We start from the raw sequence: 25811 nt of genomic DNA, 5'->3' as shown, positions 1-25811 counted from the left end.
CCCTTAGACTCTTCCAAGAGAAAAGTAGCTGTGAACAGTAAACATCAGGAACTGTGAACTGTAAACAAACTGCGCAAATGCAGATATAAATAACAGTAAATAACGAGCCTGAAATAGCAATATAACAGAGTCCTTAAATGAGTATAGCCATCCCCTTTTGTTCAAGAGACTTGCCGGGTAGTAACTGTTCTTGAACCTGGTGGTGCGAGTCCTGAGGCACTTGTACCTTCTATCTGATAGCAGCACAGAGAAAGGAGCATGGCCTGGGTGGTGAAGATCTTTGATGATGGGTGCTGCTTTTCTACGGCACCGTTTCACATAGATATGCTCAACGGTTGGGAGGGTTTTACCCGTGACGTACTGGGCCAAAGACACGAACCTTTGGAGGATTTTCCGCTCAAAGGCATTGGTGTTCCCATACTAGGCCATACTGCAGTCAGTCAGCACACTTTCACCACACATTTATAGAAGTTTGCCAAGGTTTTTGATAACATGCTGAAACTCCACAGACTTCTGAGGAAGTAGAGGCACCCTCGTGCTTTCTTCTCGATATTTATATGATGTGTTCAGGACAGGTATTCTGAGAAAGTGGCACCCAGGAATTTAAAGTTGCTGTCCCTCTCCACCTCTGAACCCCCGATGATTACTGGCTCATAGACCTCTGGTTTCCCTTTCCTGAAGTCTACAATCAGTTGCTTGGTCTTATTGACATTGAATGAAAGGTCTGGGGTCTCCAAGTGAGGAAATCCAGGATCCAATTGCACAAGGGGGTATCGAGGTCCAGATCTTGCAGTTTATTGATTAGTTTTGAGGGATGATGGTGTTAAATGCCAAGCTGTAATTGATAAAGAGCATCCTGATGTATGCATCTTTGCTCTCCAGATGTTCCAGCGTTATGTGAAGAACCAACAAGACATTATCTGCTGTAGACCTGTTGCTTCAGTTGGCGAATTGGAGCAACTCCCAAGTCAGCACTCAAACAGGAGCTGATGTGCTTCAACACCAGCCTCTCAAAGCACCTCATACTTGTGGAGGTAAGTGCCAACGGGCAATAGTTATTTAAGACAGGTTACCACGCTCTTCTTTGGCACCACTACGATTGAAGCCTACTTGAAGCAGGTGGGTACCACACACTGCCACAGCGAGAGGTTGAAGAGATCCGTGAATACACCAGTTAGTTGGTCAGCATAGGTCTTCAGTACTCTGTCTGGACCAGATGCTTTCCTTGGATTCACTCCCTTGATAGCAGCCTGCATGTCATCACCGAGACTAAAGGCTCATCAGAAGACATGGGGGTGCGCGATGGTTCCTCCCTATTCCAGTGGTCAAAGCGAGCATAAAGGGCATTGAGCTCATCTGGAAATAAAGTTCTGCTGTCCCTATGTCACAGATTTAACTTTGTAGGATGTTGTGGCATTCAAACTCTGCCACAGCTGTCAAGCATCCCTTGCTGATTCCAGTCTAGTCTGGAATCTCCACTTAGCCCGAGAGATGGTTTTCCGTAGATCATACCTGCACCTCTTGTAGCATTCTTGATCTCCAGACTTGAGTGCACCTGATCTGGCTCTTAGCAGATTCCAGATTTCATTGTTCATCAAGGCTTCTGATTGGGAAAACCCTGAATGATAGAGGCACACTCATCCACAGCTGTTTTATTAAAGTCTGTAATGACCTGATGTAGTCATTCAGGTTCTCAGATGAATTCCTGAACACGGCCCAGTCCACTGACCCTAGGTCGTCGTGAAATGGTTTCTCAGCCTCTCGCGACCACCCCTTGGTTTTCATGATCTCTGGAGCCTTGCCCTTTAGGCTCTTTCTGTATGCAGGTGGCAGGAGTACAGCCAGAGGATCCCGATGAACAAAATGCAGTCTCAGAAAGGAACGATAGGCATTCCTTGTGGTAGTGTAGCTGCGGTCTAATGTGCTGGGGCCTCTGGTGCAACACGTTATGTGCTGGTGATAATTAGGCAGATTTTTCTTCAAACAGGCCTGGTTAAAGTTGCTGACTATAATTTGAAATGCATCAGGATGGGCTGTTTCTTGTTTACAGACAGCATCGTGCAGTTTCACAATCCTGGTGATAATCTGAGGGATTGTTTCAGTGTTGGAAGCACTGTCTTTTCAATGACGTATTAAACTAAGGTTCTGTCCATCTTCTCGCATATACGTAAAAGACCCAGTTTAAAATAATGAATCCACATTTCATCGGCAGGGTTTCTAATGGTTGATTTAATTTTCAGAAGCAAGATTTTTTCAGTGAATTTGTAAAAATAATCAATTATTTTCATTGTCAATGAGGATGTTCTGATCAAAGCAATACCCCCACCTGGTGGCACATTGAAGAACAGCACCAAAGATACAGTCTGCATCAAAACGACAGTTTAACAATTCCGTGTGTCCTCTCAGCATTGCACTGGAACACCAGGGTGAATTACATACTCAAGTGTCTGGAGTGGAGCTTGAACCATTACAAAAATGTCATCCTTTTAAGCACAGCTGACATCTGATACTCTGTAAAAAGATGCCAAATGATTGAAGGCTGAAGTGCAAATTTTTATAGCTTATCATAACTCAGTTACTCAGCCGTAGATTAGGTGTGTGGCCCAAAATATAGATGTGTTATCCGTTGGGCACTCAACACTGTACAATTATTTAATATATGCCCTGACACTGCAGTAATAGTGTTGTGCTTAAATAATCATAGCATAGAAATGTGCCACACCAACATTAACCACACTAATCCTGTGTTACCTCTTTCCTGTTGAAGGGTCTCAGTCTGAAATGTCAACTGTTTCCTCTGTTCCATAGATGCTGCATGCCCTGCTGAGTTCCTCTAGCATTTTGCGTGTGTTGCTTAACTCCATGTTTTAGTTACCCCGTATTCTCATCAACAGATAAGATGGGGGTGACTGGGCAGGCAAGTACTTTAATTGTTGCTATGTGGGATACTGAGAGATCTTATAGAAGTGTATAAATACATGGGGTCCTAGATAGGGTGAATGCAATGTTTTATACAGGGTTGGGGCATCAAGAACTGAGGGCACAGGTTTAAGATGAGAGGGGAGAGATTTAATAAGGACCTGAGAGACAATTTTTTCCCAACACATATGTTGTGAAATTTGTTGTCTTTGTGGCAGCACTACAATGCAATAGAGAAAAAAAAAGTAAATTACAGCAAATAATATATATAAAAATATAGTAAAATTAAGTAAGTAGTGCAGAAATAAATTTAAAAAATAATGAGGTAGTGGTTATGGGCTCAACGTCCATTCAAAAATCAGATGGCAGAGGGGAAGAAGCTGTTCCTTAATCACTGAGTGTGTGCCTTCAGGCTTCTGTACCTCCTTCCTGACGGTAGCAATGAAAACAGGGCATGGCCTGGGTGGTGGGGGTCCTTAATGATGGATGACACCTCTTTGAAAAAATTACTTCTTGAAGATGTCCTGGATCTTACAGAAGCTAGTGCCCATGATGGAGCTGACTAAGTTTACAACTCTTTGTAGCTTATTTTGATCCTGTGCAGTAGCAACCCTCCCCACTCCCATATCAGTGATGTAGTCAGTTAGAATGCCCTCCATGGTACATCCATAGAAATTTGTGAGTGTCTTTGGTGACATACCAAATCTCCTCAGACTACTCATGAATTACAGCCATTGCCATGCCTTCTTTGTAGCTGCATTGATATGTTGGGCCCAGAATAGATCGTCAGAAATGTTGACACCCAGGAACTTGAAATTGCTCATTCTCTCCACTTCTGATCTCTCCATGAGGACTGGTGTGTGTTCCCTATTCTTACCCTTTCTGAAGTCCACAATCAGTTCTTTGGTCTTACTGATGTTGAGTGCAAGGTGGTTGCTGCGACACCAATCAACCAGCTGATACTTAGAGGGATATGGGTCAAACATGGCACCCTAGCCATCATGGATTAGTTGGGCTGAAGGGACTGCTTCCAGGAAGTCTACAACTACCCCACCCTCTCCCTATTCTATCACACATAAGGGGCAATTTAATCTACCAACCCATGCATCCTTGGGATCTGAAGCACCCAGGGGAAAGTCACACAGTCACAGATTAAAGCATTCAAACTCCACACAGACAGCACCTGAGGTCGGGATTGAACCTGGGTCACTGGAGCAGTGAGGCAGCACTATGCCACTGTTAAAATAATTTAAATTGTTATGCTGTTGTATGCACCGTGGTTCTGGGTATGCACAAGTGCTGACTCTGGCATCATTTCATAGTCATAATCATAGTCATACTTTATTGATCCCGGGGGAAATTGGTTTTCGTTACAGTTGCACCATAAATAATTAAATAGTAATAAAACCATAAATAGTTAAATTATGTAAATTATGCCACGAAATAAGTCCAGGACCAGCCTATTGGCTCAGGGTGTCTGACCCTCCAAGGGAGGAGTTGTAAAGTTTGATGGCCACAGGCAGGAATGACTTCCTATGACGCTCTGTGTTGCATCTCGGTGGAATGAGTCTCTGGCTGAATGTACTCCTGTGTCCACCCAATACATTGTGTAGTGGATGGGAGACATTGTCCAAGATGGCATGCAACTTGGACAGCATCCTCTTTTCAGACACCACCGTCAGAGAGTCCAGTTCCATCCCCATAACGTCACTGGCCTTCCGAATGAGTTTGTTGATTCTGTTGGTGTCTGCTACCCTCAGCCTGCTGCCCCAGCACACAACAGCAAACATGATAGCACTGGCCACCACAGACTCGTAGAACATCCTCAGTATCGTCCGGCAGATGTTAAAGGACCTCAGTCTCCTCAGGAAGTAGAGGCGGCTCTGACCCCTCTTGTAGACAGCCTCAGTGTTCTTTGACCAGTCCAGTTTATTGTCAACTCGTATCCCTAGGTATTTGTAATCCTCCACCATGTCCACACTGACCTCCTGGATGGAAACAGGGGTCACCGGTACCTTAGCTCTCCTCAGGTCTACAACCAGCTCCTTAGTCTTTTTCACATTAAGCTGCAGATAATTCTGCTCACACCATGTGACAAAATTTCCTACCATAGCCCTGTGCTCAGCCTCATCTCCCTTGCTGATGCATTCAACTATGGCAGAGTCATCAGAAAACTTCTGAAGATGACAAGACTCTGCGCAGTAGTTGAAGTCCAAGGTGTAAATGGTGAAGAGAAAGGGAGACAAGACAGTCCCCTGTGGAGCCCCAGTGCTGCTGATCACTCTGTCGGACACACCGTGTTGCAAGCACACGTACTGTGGTCTGCCAGTCAGGTAATAAAGAATCCATGACACCAGGGAAGCATCCACCTGCATCGCAGTCAGCTTCTCCCCCAGCAGAGCAGGGCGGATGGTGTTGAACGCACTGGAGAAGTCAAAAAACATGACCCTCACAGTGCTCGCTGGCTTGTCCAGGTGGGCATAGACACGGTTCAGCAGGTGGACGATGGCATCCTCAACTCCTAGTCAGGGCTGGTAGGCAAACTGGAGGGGATCTAAGTGTAGCCTGACCATAGCCCGGAGCAGCTCCAGAACAAGTCTCTCCAGGGCCTTCATGATGTGGGAGGTCAATGCCACCAGTCTGTAGTCATTGAGGCCGCTGGGGCGCGGCGTCTTCGGCACAGGGACGAGGCAGAACGTCTTCCATAGTACAGGAACCCTCCAGAGCCTCAGGCTCAGGTTGAATACATGGCGAAGTACTCAACCTTGACTATCACTGAGGGGTTGAGCTGATACAAATGGAGTACCTGACTAGGCCACTCAAAGGGCCAACAAATCAATCAGATCAGTGGGAATCTAGAGCAACATACAAGCAGATAAAGAACTGAATGTCATAATTCAACAGCTTTATGGCCTCATCTAGTGATTATCTGCTTTTTACTTTATTCTTACAGTGAGCCTGTGGACCCATTGATGAGTTAAAATCTTGATTTACACAACTAAATTAGGCATATGCAGCCACCTAGGACAACGATTCAAAAGCTCTAAGAAAATTGCAGATAGTTAAGTCCTAATCAAATTTCTGAATTGCTGTTTCAATATAGCAGAGGGCTTTACGACAGCTTTTTCAAAGACCAATTCAATTGGCTCCAGTCTTACACCTTTCCCATGCTAGGTCATACCCCTGCAAGTACTGCATACATCCAAATGTTTTACTGTCCTATTTGGGACTGTCTTTCATTGATTCAATTGTGTTTATTGATTATTCGTTTACAGATACAGCACAGTATAGGCCCTTCAGGCACTTTGAGCCACACCACCCAACAATTCCACTTTAACCTCAACCTAATCACAGGTCAATTCCCAATGACTAATTAGCCTCCCTGGTATTCTTTGGACTGTGGGAAGAACTGAAGAACCCAGAGAAAACCCATACACACCATGGGGAGAAGGTACAGACTCCTTACAGAGAATGCCAGGATTGAACTCTGAACTCCAACACGCCAAGCAGTAACCACTGCGCCAGCCAGCTGGTGGTGTAGTGGCATCAGCACCAGATTTTGGTGCAAATGGTCCAGGGTTTGAAACTCACTGCACGCTTTCCATCTCTGCTGGGTCGAGCGTCAAGTTAGCGACTCGGCCTTGTAAAACAAAAAAAGACAAATGCTAAGGATATTGCAAAAAAAAAGCCACCCAATGCGCCACAAAGCACAAAAAGGAATAACAAAACCTCTACACTACTGAGGCGTTTCTTGTACTTACTGTCAATGCCCACAAGAAAATGAATCTTAGGGTTGTATATGGTAAGATACATATACTTTGATAATAAATTTACTTTGAAGCAGGAGCAGGTAAACTAACCCCTCAAGCTTGCCTCACCATTCAACATGATGGGCGCCATGGTAGCGGAACAGCATGATGGTACTAGAGCTCAGGGTGCTCCTTGCATGCTTTCCACCTAAGTGGGTTTGGTGTTGAGCTAGCATTCTGGAGTTCAGATTTCAGTTCCAGCGCCATCTGTAAGGATCTAAGTCCTCCACATAGAATGTGTGGGTTTTTCCCGGGTGCTCCCGTTTCCTCCCACAGTCCAAAGACATATTGGGTAGGTTAATCGGTCATTATAAATTGCCCCATGGTTAAACTCGAGTTAATCAGTTTTGTCTGGGGTTACTGGGGCGGCATGGCTCGAAGGACCTACTCTGCACCGTATTGCTAAAATAAAAAATAAAAGTAAAATTATCCTTACTCCAACTCCGCTTCTGTGCCAGTTCCCTGTAACACCCAATTCCTCGAACCTTCAAATATTTATCTATCTCTACCTTAAATTTCTCTAACAATCAGGCCCCCACCACTTTTGGGGGTGGAAAATTCCAGAGTCTCACTATCCTCAGTATGCCGGCCGATGGTGTAGTGGCATCAACACTGGACTTCGAGGTGAGTGGTCCTGGGTTTGAATCTGACCGGCTCCTTGCACGCTTTCCATCCATGCTGGGTTCAGGGTCAAGCTGGTAACCCAGCCTCATAAATAAAAACACACTAAGTGCTAAAGAAACAGCAAGGTTGCCACCCAATGCGCCACAAGGCACGGAGGGGAATAACAATAACTACCCTCAGAAGAAATTACTACACATTTGTTTTAAATGGCCAAACCCTTATTTTGTAACTATGTCTCCTTGTTTGTGACTCCTCCATTAGTAAAAGCTTCTCAAAATCTACCCTGTCAAATCCCCATTAAGACCTTCTATGTTTGAAATGTCACCTTTCGTTCTTCTAACCTCCAAAAATACCAACCCAAACTGCCCAATTTCTCTTCATAGGATAATCTGACTGGTTTGTCCAACATTTTAAATCTGTGGCCACTTATTTTTTTCTAATTAATTTTGAAATTTAGACACCTCTATCGAATGTGTGCAGCAGCTTATTGACAGTTCAAATAGCAAAAAAATTGACTAAAAACATCACAAAAAACCTTTTCCAACATGAATTGTGATAACTTATCGCCATAAACAATGAGGGGGCAAGCAATGGCGAGGCGAGTTCAGGGGACCAGCTGAGCTGGTGTACTGCAGAATCAATGCAGGTGGAGCGAGCCATTCAGAGAGGAGAAGCCGGGGCCGGGGCAGAGGAATTTCAAAGCCCATAAAACTGGTCTAGGTGTAAGGTTGGATCCCTCTGGGTGCCGAGAGGAGAAGTCAGAGCCAGGGCAGAGGAGTTCTGATGCTGATACAACTGGCCCAGCTGTGAGGTTGGATCGCTCTGGAAACCAAGAGGAGAAGTTGGAACCAGAGCAGAGGAGATTTAATGTCCGTACAACTGACTCAGATGTGAGGCTAGATCACTCTGGGCAGTGTGTTCCAGGCCCCGAGCTCTTCACAGTAGCTGGGTCCTAGTGTGAGGTATGATCACTGTTTAGACAATTTTACTGCCAGCCTAGATCAGAAGCAAGAGCCAACTTCGCTCACTCTCCACAATGCTGAGGCTATGCAGCGCTCTGTGCCCACTATTAGGCTTTTGGCCTACTCTGGGGTTCAGATCTGAGGGCTCAATTTAGTTTGGAATGTTGCTCGCTTCAATGGTTTGCATGATTTGCGTTTTTTACCCCCTTTCTCTTGCACATCAGGTGTTGGTCTTTTATTTTTTTTAACTGGGTTCTTTCGGGTTTCTGCTTTGTGGCTGCCTGTAAACAAACAAATCTCAAGGTTCTATAATTTATACTTTCTTTGACAATAAATGTACTTCAAATCTTCTATGAAATCTTTTCAGGGTAAAAGCAATCAATCCACCTTGTTTAGTCAACAAGTTCAACTTTAATCTGATTTTCATTAACTATACCTGCACCTCCTCTGAAGCCTTGACCCCTACCATGCCAAAGCATGATGAACAAACATGAACAGTTCCAGTGAGGCATGTCCCCAGGGCTTTATATAGGTTGCTGCACTCCAGATAATAAAAGATCTACAAACGTTTCTACACCAAATCCAAAATGGTGGTACAATAGGCTGAAAATGCTGGAAACTGAAGCAAAAAAAAAACCCATTGCTGTAGGAATTCTGTGGATCAGGGAACATCTGCAGAGCAAACTAGATAGTTCACGCTTCAAGCGGAGACTCCTTCATCGAGACTGGCAGCCCTGTAGAAGTGTCTTGAATCAAAACACAGATTGTCCTTTTCTCTCTAAAGATGACGCCCACCACCCTCCCCCCACACCCTCAAGTTCCTCCAGCAGTGTGATTTTGACTCCAAATTTAAAATAGTGCCAGTTAGCCTACCTTCTTTGCTCTTCCTACCAAGCGATGTGTTACCTACCCCATCAGTCAACCGAGTAGTGTGACTGACTGGGATTGACAGGGTGGTGGAGAAAGCACACTAGTTCATAAATATCTCTCTGTCCACATAATTTCCTGGACCTGGTTTTGTGACCTTGGGTATTGTTTTTTTGAAATAACAGGTATCCCACCTCTCCCGGAAGTTCCAGGAATCTCTCGCATATTGATAGAGGCTCTCTGACGCCCGCAAATCATACACAATATCCCAGAAATCGACAGTGAGAGAGAGAGAGAGAGAGAGAGAGAGAGAGAGAGAGAGAATATGAATGAATGAATCCTGATTGGTCTCTCTTTGTGTTAAGTAGACCCATCAGTTTTCTCTGTGGGCAGGCTTTACAGTCGACCTTTCTCTCTCTTTCATTGTCCATCAGTTCAGTTTAGTGTCCTGCAGTGCCATGGCAGAGGGATCCAAAAATAGAAAATATAAAACGTACTTCACCCCAGACTACACTAAAGTGTACCCCTGCCCTAATAGGAGCCAAAAATAATAACAGTGTTGCCTGCTGCACTGTTTGCAACAGTGACTTTTCTATTGCCTATGGTGGGTTAAATGACTGTAAAAGACATGTTGAGGTGAGTTTAACAGATGTCATTTGTTCATTAGCATAGCTAACATTATTTAGACTAACTGGCTAGCTGCTAAGGAGCTACTCTATTGATGTCCTACGCGATGAGGCCAAACTCCCTGTAGACTTGCTTAAAGTTGTAATAAAATAAACGACTCCATGATAATATAAGCACATATTTTAATGTCATATTTTTTGCATAAGACAATATAATAAGGATACACCTTATGCTTTTATGTGGGGGGGGTGGTGCTACCCCCCTGAAATGAGTTTTTGCAGGGTGGGATGTATAATGTCCAGTCTGTCCATACCCCCCATCCCAGAGATCACATGTTTGCAGTGAGGGTTTGGAGAGGAAGGTTTTGCATGCTATGGCCATCATAATGTGGGGGCAGGCTCGATGAGCCAATTGATCCTTCCTTGGCCATCATCTCATCATGTTCTTAACTTCACTCTGCCACTTCAACTACCTTGTCAATTCACCTTCTCACATTTAACAAATATGTTAGATGTCTAATCTGTTGAAATAATATCCAGAGACTGATCTTGTAACCAGTAGTGGTGACAGCTTCCAAGTTTAATTTCTTTTGTTTTAATACTTAATCTCTCCCTGCTCCTTGCCAAACTGCTTCTGACATTCCTGAAATTTCTGAGGTAAATATTGTTCTTTCCAAGGAAACTTCTGGACACTTTCTGGAAACTTCTATGTGCTTTAAATTAGGAGCAGAGGCATTGTCCAATTTCAGCACAATTTAAAGTCTACCAGCACACTTAGAAGATAAATGCAACAATCAAATCCAAAAAACTAAGGCTGTCTCATGGATCCTTTCCAAAGCTGTCAGTCAGGCCTATATCAAATTCAGAATGGTTATGGTATAGGGAGCTATTCAGCCCATCAAGCCCATGCTTGCTCTCAGTATTCAATCACATTTCCCTGCAACCTGGCAAGTTTCTACGCTAGTCCCTACTGAAATATTTAATCATCTTCATTTCCATCATTCTCAAGAACAAATGCTTCAGTTCATTACCACTTACTCTGTAAAAAGGTATTTACACCAGTAACCTCTTCCTCAATGTCAACAGAACAAAGGAGATGATTATCAACTTCCAGAGAACCCACACCACTCACATCCCTCTTTACATCACCGCACAGCAGTGGAAACTGTAAGCATTTCAAACACCAGGGAGTGCACGTCCCATACGATCTCATATGGTCCCAGAACACCACCTACACAATCAAGAAATCTCAACAACACCTCTGCTTTCTGATGAAGCTGAAGAGAGCTGGACTATGCATGTCTATACTCATGTTTCCAAGTCCCCGACAGGTGTGCAGTACAGAGCATCCTTACAAACTGCATCACTGCATGGTATGGAAACTGCACTGCAGTGGTCAGGAAGGCTTTACAATGGGTAGTCTCACTCCCATCAGGAAGAAGGCTATGGAGCATCCACACCAGGGCCACTACACTCAAAAACAGTTATTTTCTTCAAGCAGTAAGGCTGATCAACACCTCTACCCACTAACCCACCCCACCACACTCCCCATCATCATTGCTACTTTATCATTTCTAGTCAATCACCTTATGTACAGAAACTCCTGTATCTAGTGTCACTTTATGTACATACAATCAATGTGTATAAAATGCAGTTATTACTATTATATATTTTATTATTAGCTTGTGCAATGAATAACAATTATTTCCTTCTCCTTTACACTTGTGTATTGGAAATGACATTAATCAATCCTGAATCTTGAATAGCAACCCAATCTGTGCCCCGCAACTCATGGGAGCATTATATAATTCTGCAATCAAGTCTCCCTTAACTATCCTTGAACCTAAGAGAACAACCAAGAATTTCGAAGTTAAACTAAACACTTTTGCCCCTGGAACCATTCTGGTACATCTCCTCTGTACTTCTTCAAGGACCCCAACATCTTTCCCTGCAATGTGGCAACCAGAATTGAGCAAAATAATCAGGCTGTGGACTGACCAAAAATGTTATAAAAGATTCTGCAAAGCTTCCCTGCTTCTGTATTGAACATCACAATTTATGAATCCCAAGTTTCCATTTAATTTGCTATCTATTCACTCAAGGTGTCACAGAGACATGGCACAGAAACAGGTCTTCTGATCCCCGAAATTCCGCTGACCATTCCACAACTTTTTTTGACTAGTCATATCCTAATCTATTTGACTCTTTCCATGGTTCCATCAACTTCCATTCATCTACTCACTCATGGAAAGTTACAGCTAATCTTTCAACCTTCATGGCTTTGGGATAACGAAGGAAAACAGACGACCCAGGAGAAATCCACGCAGCCACACTGGGAACATGCAAGCTCCACATTGATGGGTCCAGACGTTAGGATTGAACCCTGGTTACTAGAGCTGTGTGGTTGCAGATTTACCAGCTACAGATGTCACCTTGACCACCCTCTCTTCACTCTAGCCAAATCTCTCTGCTGCTGGACATTTAACTGATACTGCTATAAACCAAAGCATCTCACCACACTCTGTATGTTTCTTGACTACACTCCTGATGCTGTTCTTTTGAATTATGTCTCTATATCCTTTCCTCCAGAAAGCCACAAGTCAAGCATTACATCATAAAGCAGTGGCTCTGAGAGAGTGAATGGAATGCAGCTACTTCTCCCACATAAATTACAATGTAAAATCTCCAATAATCAGATTCAAGATAGGCTTCACGGGGCCAGAGCTTATTGGTATAATGTCTTGTCGCACTGTATGGAACAGCTCCCTGCACATTCCTGATAACTTACTAAAAATTTAGTGTCAGCCATTACTCAGTTGGCAACACACCTGTCCAGAGTTGCAGATGTGTGAAAACCAGCCAAAGTAGTGAGAAAGGTTTTATGCAACCGGTTGCTACCGTCTGGAATGCATGACCAGAAAGGGTGGTCAAAGTTGAAACAAAAGTGCTATTAGATAAATATTTGAAATAGAAATATTTGCAAAACTAATTGGGTAACTTTTTCTAAAGGTGGCACAAGCACAAATTTGTGTGATTATCAGATGTATAAAACCATAAGATCAGAAGACATATTAGCAGAATTAGGCCATTCAGCCCATCGAGTCTGCTCTGCCATTCCAACATGATAATCTATTTTTCCTCCCAAACCCAATTGCCTGTTTTTTCTCCATAACTTTTGATGCCCTGACTAATCCAGAACCTATCAGCTTTAACATACTCAATGACTTGGCATCCACAACTGCCTGTGGCAAGGAGTTCCACAGATTCATAAACTTCAGATTAAAATAATTCCTTCTTGTCTCTGTACTAAAAGGATGTCCCTGTATTCCAATGCTGGACCTTCTGGTCCTAGACCCTCCTACAATAGGAAACATCCTCTTCACATGCACTCCATCTTTCAATATTCAATATGTTTCAATGAGATTCCCCCCCCCCCAATTCTTCTAAACTCCAGCAAGTACAGGCCCAGAGCATCAAGTGCTCCTCATACATTAACCTTTTCATTCCTGTAATCATTCTCGTGAACAAACCCCTCCAGTGCCAGCATATCTTTTCTTAGATAAGGGGCCCAAAACAACTCACAATACTCCAAATGCGGTCTGAGACCCAAGGAACTAATGGTAGACTTCAGGAGAAGGGAACCAGAGTCATGAGCCAATACCCATCAGAGAATCAGAAGTGGAGAGGATCAGTAACTTTAAATTCCTGGGTGTCACTATCTCAGAGGACCTGTCCTGAGCACATCATATAAATGTAATTGCAAAGAAAGCACAACAGCATCTCTACTTTCTTAGGAGTCTGTTGACATATGGCATGACATCAAAAACCTTAACAAATTTCCATAGATGTGTGGTGAAAGTGTGTTGGCTAGCTGCATTACGGCCTGGTATAGGAACACCAATACCTTTGAGCAGAAGTTCCTACAAAAGGTAGTGTATTCGGCCCAGTACATCATGGATAAAACCCTCCCAACCATTGAGCACATCTACGTGAAACAATGCCGTAGAAAAGCAACATCCCTCATTAAAGATCCTCATCACCCAGGCCAAGCTCTTTTCTCGCTGCTGCTGTCAGGTAGGAGGTACAAGTGGAGTCATACCACCAGGTTCAAGAACAGTTACTATCCCTCAATCATCAGACTCTTGAACAAAAGATGATAACTACACTCATCTATTGAGATGTTCCTGCCACCAATTGCTTCACTTTCAGGACTCTTTTATCTTGTTATTTCACACTCTCATTATTTATTGCTATTTATTTATATTTGCAGTTGCAGTTTGTTGTCTTCTAGGCTCTTGCTCTTTCCAGTGATCCTGTTTACAGTTACTACTCAAGTCAATTAAAAAGTTGCCCACAATGTAAGCTGATTAAGTTTTCTAGCTTGTCCAGGCAGATTTGCTGAGTAAGCCTGCAGAAAAAAATTCTCAGGGTTGTATATAGTGACATGGATGTATTCTGATAATAATTTTTACTTTGAACTTTAATGGATGCCTTATAAAGCCTCAGGATTACATCCCTGCTCTTATAATCTGGACTTCTGCAAATGAATGCTACCATTGCATTTGCCACCATTTCAACCTGCAAGTTAACCTTTAGCCAATCCTGTGCATGGACTACATGTCCACTAGCACCTCTGATTTCTGAATTTTATTCCCATTTGGAAAATAGTCTAGCCTTTATTCCCTCTAGCAAAGCGCATGACCATACACTTCCGGACAGTATATTCCACCTGTCACTCCTTTGCCCATTCTCCCAATGAGGAAACTGCTCCATGCCCAGCATTTCCTAATTGAACAGCAAAACATTTTCACCAAGGCTACTTCAGACTCCATTAAAATTAGGTTTCCACTGTGCCTCAGTAATTAAGATGAACTTTCTACCAGTGTCAATTGAATGTTCCTATTAGCGGGCACTATCACAAAGTAATTAAAGGGTTCAAAGGTTTCAAGGTTCCAAAGGTTTCAAGGTTTCAAAGGTACATTTAATGTCAGAGAAATGTGTTCAATACACACCCTGAAATGCTTTTTCTTTGCAACTATCCACAAAAACAGAGGGGTGCTCCGAAGAATGAACGACATTTAAATGTTAGAGCTCCAAAGCCCCCACAGCTCCCCACCCTCCCGCGGGTAAGCAGCAACAAGCAACAACCCCCCTCCCCCCACCTGCAAAAAAAGCATCAGCACACACTACTGAGCACTCAAGCACAAGCAAAGCAACAGTAAAGACACAGACTTACAGTACTCCAAAGACTACATCGTTCACCTGGCATTCAACATACCACAGGCTCTCTCTCTCCCCCTAATAAAGGGAGGGAGAAAGAGGTGTCTCCGTTTCACAGCAAGAGGGGAGACATAACAAACAACTCACTGGTTTACGATGTTAAAAGTCTGTTGTGTTGTTTTTTTTCGAGCTCTGTGCCCAAAGATCTCAGGTCTCTGGCCATAGATCTTCCAACTCCCCCGACGACACACGAGTCTCCTGCCGTGACACCGACCTGGACTGCATGCAGCTAAATTACCCAGAAATACCTGTCTGTGTATCTAATTAGTAACGTCTTAGTGTGGCAACAATGGAACAGCAGTTAGTGCTGCTGCCTGACAGCTTCAGGGACTCAGATTTGATCCTGAACTTAGTATCATCTGTGTAGAGTCTGCAGAGTCTCTCTGCCCTTGGAAGGGCAACTAAACCTAACACTACATGAGGTTGTCCAGGTGCATTGGTTTTCTCTCACATCTTAAAGAAATGCTCAGAAGCTAACTGCCTGCGGTAACTTACCCCTTACTGTAGGTGAATTGCAAAAAGATTGCAAGGGACAATAAATCACGCAAGACAACAAAGATTTTGCTTCTTGAATACTTGTGGGTGTACCTGATGGATTTGGGGCTGATGATCATGAAAATCGCCATGAAAATTCCCTATCACGCACTATTTATAAAAATAAATTGCCTACATTTGTTATTTTAATTCATAATTAAAGTCGATTAAAATGTTTCCCACAATGTAAGCTGAAAAGTTTTCTATCTTACCCAGGCATGCTGTGGCATGCTTTGGCAGGGCAGATGCTGCATGGTAGGACAGGTTTTGGAAAGACTATAAAAGCATCACGCACACACAGTTCTATACATTGTGTTTACATCTGCATCACTTTGCAATCATGTTGATGCGCCTGCTCTGTGCACATAGCAGATTGTGTGTAGCCAGTGGAATAAAGTAATTGTATTTTCATGAGTATTTCTGATAGCAAAATATCTTGCAACGTTGCAACAGCCGTGATTGTTTCTGTTGTACTTGTGGCGAGGATACGCTTAAAATCTCAAGACGGAACGTGACTCCTCTTTTTAAGCTCTACTTTGGGTGTAAACTTGGTGACTATTACCAAGCCTAGGCTCCTCATGTTTGTTGCATTCCCATTTAGACTTTCTCCCTGCAAATCTTGGTGCTAGTAAGTGACGAGCATCATGAAAGGTTTCACCAGGACATTGCAGTCATGAAGAAACGGTATTAGGGCAACTGGAATGCATCAGTAATGGCCGATTGAACTGGAAAGAAATGGATCCATCAGGCAGATGCAGTATGGATTCAGCAAAGGCAGGTCCTGTTTGACAAACTTACTGGAGTTCTTTGAGGATATAACAGGTGCAGGGAATAGAGGGGAACAGACAGAAATTACTAACTTGGATTTCCAAAAGGCTTTCGATAAGGTGCCACATAAAAGACTTACCCATAAGACAAGGGTGCATAGAGTTGGGGGTGATGTATTAGCATGAGTTGAGAATTGGCTCAGCAATAGAAAGCACAGAGTTGGGATACATGGGTGTTTCTCTGGTTGGCAATCAGTGGTAAGCAGTATGCCGCAGGGCTCAATGTTGAGCCAGCAACTGTTCACAATATACATTAATGATCTGGAAGAGGGGACTGAGCGTAGTGTATCTAAGTTTGCTGATGGCACTAAGTTGAGTGGAAAAGCAAACTGTGTTGACGGAGTCTGCAGAGAGATACAGATAGGTTATGTGAGTGGTCAAGGGTTTGTGTGGGCACGTGGCCAAGTGGTCAAGGCATTGGACTAGTTACCTGAAGGTCGTGATTTCAAGCCCCAGCCAAGGGAACGTGTTGTGTCCTTGAGCAAGGCACTTAATCACACAGTGCTCTGCGACAACACTGGTACCAAGCTGTATGGGTCCTCATGCCCTTCCCTTGGACAACATCGGTGTTGTGGAGAGGGGAGACTTGCAGCATGGGCAACTGCTGGTCTTCCATACAACCTTGCCCAGGCCTGCATCCTGGAGAGTGAAGACTTTCCAGGTGCAGATCCATGGTCTCGCAAGACTAACTGATGCCTTTACTTTACAAGGGTCTGGAAGATGGAGTACAATGTTGGTAAATGAGAGGTCATCCACTTTGGAAGGAAAAGATTATTATTTAAATGGTAAAAGATTGCGGCATGCTGCTGTGCAGAAGGACTTGGGAGTGCTTCTTTCAAAAATTTGTTTTGCAGGTGCAGCAGGCTATCAAGAAGACAAACAGAATGTTGGCCTCATTGCTAGAGGAATTGAATTTAAGAGCAAGGAAGTTATGTGGCAACTGTATAGGGTACTGGTGAGGTTGCATCCGGAGTACTGCGTGCAGTTCTGGTCTCCTTAATTGAGGAAGGATGTACTGACTTTGGAGGCGGTGCAGAGGAGGTTCACCAGGTTGATTCCAGAGATGAGCGGATTAGACTATGAGGAGAGATTGAGTTGCCTGGGATTGTACTTGCTGGAATTCAGAAGGATGAGAGGAGATCTTATAGAACATATAAAATTATGAAAGGAATAGATAAGATAGAGGCAAGGAAGTTGTTTCCACTGGCAGGTGAGATTAGAACTAGGGGACATAGCCTCAAGATTCAGGAGAGTAAATTTACGACAGAGATGAGGAGGAAATGCTTTTCCCAAATAGTGGTGAATCTGTGGAATTCTCTGCCCAATGAAGCAGTGGAGGACACCTCAGTAAACATATTTAAGACAAGGCTGGATAGATTTTTGCATAGCAGGGGAATTAAGGGTTACGGGGAAAAGGCAGATAGGTGGAGATGAGTCCATGGTCAGATCAGTCATGATCTTATTGAATGGCAGAGCAGCCCAATGGGCCGGATAGCCTACTCCTGCTCCTAGTTCTTATGTTCTTATGATTATTGTTGGACACTTAAGCAAGAAGCCTCAGACACGGTGTACAAATGAAAATCGTTATCAAAAGATTTTTGCTTAGCTGAGTCATTGCAAAGCATCAGCATTGTTATGCAATTAAACACATTATATTTAATACAAGTTAATTTCCTGTTTCTCCAAATTTCTACATAACTGTAGACAGAAATTATATTTGTGTTCAGCCTCAAGCAGTCTATCATAACCAAAAACAAATTCTGAGGAACAACACTTTTGAAGAAATTTGTTGTCCAGTCTTATGGGAGATGGGGGGGGGTGGTGTTGGTTGTAGGAGGATTAATGTGGACTTGATGAGCAAAATGGCTTCTTGTTTTGTAACAAAATAAAATTTGGGTCACCAAAGAATTATCCTCATTCTGAATAATGGCATAACTTACAGATCACTGAGTTTCTCTTTGCTCATGAAGTACTATAAATTGGTTGAGCAATAGATACAGCTGGCGATGTAATATGCAGCATCAGATCTTAGAAGATGCCTGGTTGGAAATGTTAACAGGAGTCCTGTTAATAATTAACATGACCAATAGGACTGAGGGGGGACCAGAATATCGCAGACACAAGAGATTTGGCAGATGATGGAAATCTTGATCAACACACACAAAATGCTGGAGGAACTCGGCAAGTCAGGTGACACCTATGCAGGGGAATGTAACTCTCTCACTGGCTCAAATACCAGCTCGGCTCATTAGCTGGCTCTGCTAACAGCCACGTGACTCAGTGGTGAGAAGAGCACCTTCATACACAATATACGTCTCAGATTGGTATGACTTGGGGATCAACCAAACAGGAACATCATGTTCCAATTAAGGAAACCTCAATTTGAGCGAATGCTATGTAATACTGCCCATACACAATTGAATTGAATTGAATTGACTTTATTTCTAACATTCTTCACATACCTGAGGAGTAAAAATCTTTATGTTATGTCTCCATATAAATGTGCCATGTGCAATCATAAATAAATAGAACAGACAATGTAATATACAGTACACTCAGATCAGCACGAGTTAATCAGTCTGATGGCCTGGTGGAAGAAGCTGTCCCGGAGCCTGCTGGTCCTGGCTTTTACGCTGTGGTACTGTTTCCCAGATGGTAGCAGCTGGAATAGATTGTGATTGGGATGACTTGGGTCCCCAGTGGTCCTATGGACCCTTTTTACACACCTGTCCTTGTAAACGTCCTGAATCATGGGAAGTTCACAACTACAGATGCGCTGGGCTGTCCACACCACCCTCTGCAAAGTCCTGCAATTAAGGGAGGTACATTTCCCATACCAGGCAGTGAAGCAGCTAGACAGCTCTCAATTGTGCCCCTGTAGAAAGTTCTTAGGATTTGGACTTCCTCAACCATTTGAGGTGAAAGAGGCACTGTTGTGCCTTTTTCATTGCACAGCTGGTGTGTACAGACCACGTGAGGTCCTTGGTGATGTGGATGCTGAGGAACTTGAAACTGTTTACCCTCTCAACCCCAGATCCATGATGTCATTGGGGGTTAGCCCGTCTCCATTCCTCCTGTAATCCACAACCAGCTCCTTTGTTTTTGCGACATTGAGGGAGAGGTTGTTTTCTTGACACCACTGTGTCAGAGAGATGACTTTCTCCCTGTAGGCCACCTCGTTATTGTTTGAGATAAGCCCAATTAGTGTAGTGTCATCAGCAAATTTAATTAGCAGATTGGCACTGTGGGTGGTGATACAGTCATGGGAATAGAGGGAGTAAAGGAGGGTACTCAGTACACGGCCCTGAGGAGCTCCTGTATTAAGAGTCAGAGGGAATCTGTCAGCAAGAAATAACAGACCGTACACTGCAGAACATTATGAAGAAAGTATATTTACTAATTTCAGCTTTAGCAGTTATTAAAAAGAAAGAAAGGGAAAAAAGAGTCAATTACAATGAGACCAGTCTAATGTCCACCTGACCACTGGAGCTCATCTCCAAAAGCTCGCTATAACGTTACTCACAGCGCCGAACCCACGGTCTGCACCCGCCACAGTCCTAACTTCCATTTCAAACAACTGGCTCTCTCTCTCTCAGGTGTATCGGCCCTTCCTCAAGGCCATTCAGCTGCAATAAGCCCTTCCTGCAACAGAGACTCTCCTTCCAACTGCATTCTGCGGCATCTTTCCCTTCTGTCCTGCCCTGTAGCTCGCGCCAAAAGACCCCAAATCAGACCACTGTCTGTAACAAATCTCTCTCCGCTTCACCGTCTCTAGAACCTTCTCTAGATCCCACCATTCTGATTGGCTGATACAACATTCCTAAACTGAACAACAAGGCTTCTTATCTTTAGCTGAAACCAAAACATTCTATCTGCAGGACATACTGCTTTCGCAGAAAACTGCTAAAATGGAATACCTACAGCATAGCAGTAGAAATCTCAACCAAGGCACAACAGGAATAAATAATGTTTCAGGCCAAGATGGTTTTACCTATCATCTACCAGTTTGCACTCCTCACCATCACCCCACATTCCTATTTTGGCTTCTGTTCCCTCTGTTCTCAATCCTGATGAAGGGTCTCAACCCAAACATCGACTATTTATTCACCTCCTTTGATGCTGCCTAACTTGCTAAGTCCCTCGAGCATTTCTGGTGTGTTGATACATTATGTCATCCAATTCTCACAAGAAAATAAGAGCAGGAGCAGACCATTCAGCCCCTCGAGTCTGCCCCACCATTCAATATTGTAGATTGTAGATGATATGCTTCAGGCCTCAGCTCCTCCCTTGTGCCAGATCCACAGAACACTAAATTCCTTGATCTTTTCAAAAATTTTACCTACTGCGCCCTCAAATACCGATAACGATCTAGCCTCCACAACTCACAGGAGGGTAGAAAATTCCAGAGAACCCTCAATGATCTACTACACAAGCCACAAATTAATTTTGAATATTATACAGCTGCCTGGAGTACAAAATCAAAGTACAGCAAAACAAAACAATGTTACTTTTTGATAAGGTTGGATGAGGGAGGAGAAGTTATCAATGATGACAGAGAGAAAGCCGGGGAGGAAAGAACAAAGAAGGTCTGTGACAGGATGATAAAATTAAAATACAGAAAGAATTATGGTGCATGATAAAACAAACATAATAAGAATGTTTTTGGTGATTGCATCCTCCAAATCTTCATTTTCATTGTAACATTCAAGATGATTGTTGATACCTTCAAATTTTTCATAATACCAAATTTGATGAAGTAGTGAAATGGTTTCATTTTTCACTCCTGGCTGTTCCTGGCATCTCCAAGCTTGAATGCTTGAAACCACAGTGAACAACAGTTCTGAATTGTCTTGCTGCAAATTTCTAACAATCAGTGATGAAAACACTTTTTTTAAAAAAACACAAACACATGCAACTGATGCCATCTAAAAACTACTCACTCTGAGCACAGTGTAGTGTCTAAGGACTATTGATGCTAACTAGAAACAGTTTGGCAACAATCTCTTGTCCTAATTAAGCTGCATCTCACTGACCAAGCTACATTCAGCTTCTTATACTGTCCAAACAATGCTCAATGTAAGCTCAAGCAATAGCATTGCATCCATGGTCCGCACACATTGCACCCTCAGGATTCAACAGTGAGTTTAACCATTCCACGGAGCAAACCCGGTTATTTCTCTACAGATGTAGCTGCATATTTCTCTTTCAAACTGTTTCTGTACTCAGTGACCATTTTACCTCCTGTACCTAAGAAAGTTCCCATTGAGTGTATATTCATGGTCTTCAGCAGCTGTAGCCCATTCACTTCAAGGCTCAATGTGTTGTGCATTCAGAGATGCTCTACTGCACACCACTGTTATAACATGCAGTTATCTGAGTTACTGTCGCCTTCTTGTCAGCTTGAACCAGTCTGGCCGTTCTCTTCTGACCTCTCTCATTAAAAAGGTGTTTCACCCACAGAACTGCTCATTGGGTGGTTTTTTGTTTCCCACACCATCCTCTGTAAACTCTAGAGGCTGTTGTGCGTGAAAACCCTATGAGGACAGCAGTTTCCAAGATACTCAAACCACCCCCTCTGCCATTAACCGTCATTCCACAGCAAAAATAATTTCTTCCCCTTTCTGATGTCTGGGCTGAACAAAACTGAATCTCCTGACAATCAGCTCAGACTGGATTTGCATGGGCTGTAATCAGTTAGTTAAGACTTGAATTTAATCCAGAGCAGACCTCTAATCCCAGGCAACAGGATGAAAGATACACCAAGACATCAAAGAAACTGGAAGAACAGAATGAAATTCATATGGAAACAAGATGAAAATACATTAAAGTTAGTTGCAGGAGTCAGTGGACATGGTAAATTATGATCATCTTACTGTCAGAACTAGGAGTTCCAGATAAGAGGACATTCACCCAAGTAATTAACTTGTCATTTCAAAGTCAAGCTCAGAGCTTCCAACACTACTTTTTTTAAAATTATAAATCAAGCATTTGTTGATAGTAACACACACACAAAAACTCAGCATCTATGGAAATGAATGGAAAAGTCAACTTTTTGCACCAAGACCCTTCATGACTTGAAAGGAAGGGAGAAGACAGGAAAAAAAAGTGGAGGGTGGGGAAGGAGGGCTCGATAGGTGGCGATGGGCGAAGACCGGAAGGTAAAGGACGGAGAAAGAGGAATCTGATAGGAGAGAAGAATGGGTCATAGGAGAAAGGGAAGAAAGAGGGGCACGAGGTGGCGTTGTTAGGCAGGTGAGAAGAGGTAAGAGGCTAGAGAGGAGAATAGAAGAGGGGAAAAATACTGGAAAGAGAAACCGATATTTGTGCCATCAGGTTGGAGGCTACCTCGAGAGAACGTGAGGTGTTGCACCTCCACCTTGAGAGTGGCCTCACTGTAACAAAAGTGGAGGCCGTCGACTGACATGTCAGAACGGGAATGGTGAGGGGAATTAAAATGTTTGGCGACCTGGAAATTCCACTTCTGGCAGATGAAGCAGAGGCGCTCGAAAAAAACGGTCTCCCGATTTTCGGGTCTCAACAATGTAGCCCAGCCACATTGGGAGCACCGGATACAACAGACGACCCCAACAGTTTCGGAGGTGAAGTGTCGCCTCATCTGGCAGGCCCGTTTGGGGCCCCGAATGGAGAAAGTGAATGGGCAGGTGTAATGTAGCATTTCTGCCGCTTGTAGGGAAACGTGCCAGGTGGGGTATCAGTGGGAAGGGACAAATGGGCACGGAGCAATCTTTGTGGAAAGCAGGGGGTGGCGGGGAGAGGTAAGGGTGTGTTTGGTGGTCGGATCCCGTTGCAACCATGTACACAAGACAGGAATATGGACAACTGCAGGACAAGCTGGGTCAAACTGCTGCCTTTGAATGACTGCAGACTACATAACGTGGTTATCAGATGTATCTTAAACCTTACGTTCGTTTAAAATGACCATGAAGTAAATTTTATTGGTAGAATGAGAATCACCATTAGCAACAGTACGAGTATTAAGACCTGTGGAGTACCCTCCCTCCCTATGAGGCACTCGACAGTCATCGCTCGGGTGTGCAAGACACACGCGCAGTGTCGGTAAAGTATGAACTACGCATGCGTAAACACGTCCCCAGACAAATGGCGCATGCGCATACACGACATAACGATGTTTCAGGCGGCAGCTTTAACCACGCTTTACAATAACACGTCCATCTCACAACACCGATAACGTTCGCCCGCTGTCACCATCCAACTGCCCTTCCACAGGAATGACGCCTGTCCTCTACCTCACCTCATAATGTTTCATGGCGCCGATAATGAATCAATCCCGCAAGCTCCAAACCACCTAACGACCTTCGGCTTCCAGATCAATCACGTGACAGCTTCCGTTTTTCGTCTATCGACCAATCGCCATGCTCATTTAATCCCGATTCACCAATCACAGTCCAAAGGTCCGATTTTCCTTCTCAGCCAATAGGTTCCACGGAAAAGTACATCCAGGAGACCAATCGATAGGGAAGACGGCCTGTCCTTGCAGCCAATCAGAACATCCTAAATTTTAACGGCGAGAAGGCGCATTTATTGGCTAGTGCCTCTATCAACAGGAGCAGCAAGTGAGGTGTGGGTACCCCCACCTTCAGAATCAGATTTATTATCACCGGCACGTATCCTGACAGTTGTTAACTTAGCAGCAGTTCAATGTAATACATAATCCAGCAGAAAAAAATAATAATGATTAATAAACAGGTAAATCAATTATGTATAAGATTTTTTTAAATGTGCAAAAACAGAAATACTGTACATTAAAAAAGTGAGAGAGTGTCCAAAGAATCGTTTAGCAGAGTGGAAGAAGCTGTTCCTGAATCGCTGAGTGTGTGCCTTCAGGCTTCTGTACCTCCTACTTGATGGTAACAGTGAGAAAAGGGCATGCCCTGGGTGCTGGAGATCCTTAATAATGGACGCTGCCTTTCTGAGATACTGCTGCCTGAAGACGTCCTGGATATTTTGTAGGCTGGTACCCAAGATGGAGCTGACTAAATTTACGACCCTCTGCAGCTTCTTTTGGTCCTGTGCAGTAGGCCCCCATACCAGACAGTGATGCAGCCTGTCAGAATGCTCTCGCTCTCCACAGTACATCTATAGAAGTTTTTGAGTGTTCTTGTTGACATACCAAACCTTTTCAATCTCCTAATGAAGTATAATCACTGCCTTGCCTTCTTTATAGCTGTATCAATCTGTTGGGACCAGGTTAGATCCTCAAAGGTCTTGACACCCAGGAACTTGAAACTGCTCACTCTCTCCATTTCTGATCCCTCTTTGAGGATTCGTATGTGTTCCTTTATCTACCCTTTCAGAAGTCCACAATCAGCTCTTTCGTCTTACTGACATTGAGCGCAAGGTGTGGCTGCGACACCACTCCACTAGTTGGCATATCTCTCTCCTGTACGCCTTCTCGTCACCACCTGAGATTCTACCACCAATGGTTGTATCCTCAGCAAATTTACAGATGGTATTTGAGCTACCATCTGTAAATCAAGAAAATTAATTTCAGGGTGGTACATAGTGACATATATGTTGATAATAAATTTACTTTGAACTTTAAACTTCTGGTCAGTGAAGGTGCATACATCAGACGTTCTTCATTGACTACAACTCAGCAGTCAACACGATCATGCCCGTGAGACTAATCAATAAGCTCCAAGAGCTAGGCTTCGATAACTCTGCAACTGGATCCTCGATTTCCTCACTTGCAAATTCAGTTCAGATTTGCAACAACATCTCCACAATCACAACTGTGTGCTTGCCCTCCCCACGTCCCCCCCCCCCCGCCACTCTACTGGCTTTATTCTTCTGACTATGAGGCTAGATACTGCTCCAATGCCATATTTAAGTTTGCTGACAACATCACTTTTGTCGGCCAAATCAAAGGTGACAAATTGGCATATAGGTGGGAGATTGAAAATCTGGTTGAGTGGTGCCACAACAACCTCTTACTCAACACCACCAAAACCTGACTGGTTACATCATAGTCTGGCATGGAAGCACCAATGCACAAGGCAAAAAATGGTGGACATAACTCAGTCTGTCACAGGAAAAGCCCCGCCCCCCCCCCCCCACAAGGAGCACTGCCACAAGAGAGCAGAGTAGCATCCATCATCAAGGACCCCCCAACAACCAGGCTATGCTGTCTTCTCACAACTGCGATCGGGAAGGAGGTACGGCAGCCCTAGATCCCGCTCTTCCCGGTTCATGACAGTAATTACCCTTCAACAATCAGGCTTCTGAACTAGTGTGGATAACTTCACTCACCTCAACACTGAGCTGATTGCAAAATGTATGGACTCACTTTCAAGGACACGTTCTCAGTATTATTTATCCATC

At 43.7% G+C, this 25811-nt stretch overlaps 1 protein-coding gene and 1 long non-coding RNA gene across 2 annotated transcripts in view; one reads left to right on the top strand and one right to left on the bottom strand.

Moving 5' to 3' along the window:
* Positions 1–23804, bottom strand: part of LOC140191108 (very-long-chain enoyl-CoA reductase) — an 84807-nt gene extending 61003 nt beyond the window's left edge. The window contains exon 1 of the mRNA XM_072248211.1: positions 23722–23804. Within this exon, the coding sequence (XP_072104312.1) occupies positions 23722–23736 (15 nt within the window). The 5' untranslated portion in view covers positions 23737–23804. The remainder of the gene's footprint in view (positions 1–23721) is intronic.
* Positions 1–25811, top strand: part of LOC140191109 (uncharacterized) — a 43024-nt gene that overhangs the window by 2607 nt on the left and 14606 nt on the right. The window contains exon 2 of the long non-coding RNA XR_011883749.1: positions 883–1034. This is a non-coding gene — a long non-coding RNA (uncharacterized lncRNA). The remainder of the gene's footprint in view (positions 1–882; positions 1035–25811) is intronic.

Source organism: Mobula birostris, chromosome 32 (genome assembly GCF_030028105.1).
Source record: "Mobula birostris isolate sMobBir1 chromosome 32, sMobBir1.hap1, whole genome shotgun sequence".
NCBI lineage: Eukaryota > Metazoa > Chordata > Chondrichthyes > Myliobatiformes > Myliobatidae > Mobula > Mobula birostris.
This window is presented reverse-complemented; position numbering and strand designations above follow the sequence as displayed.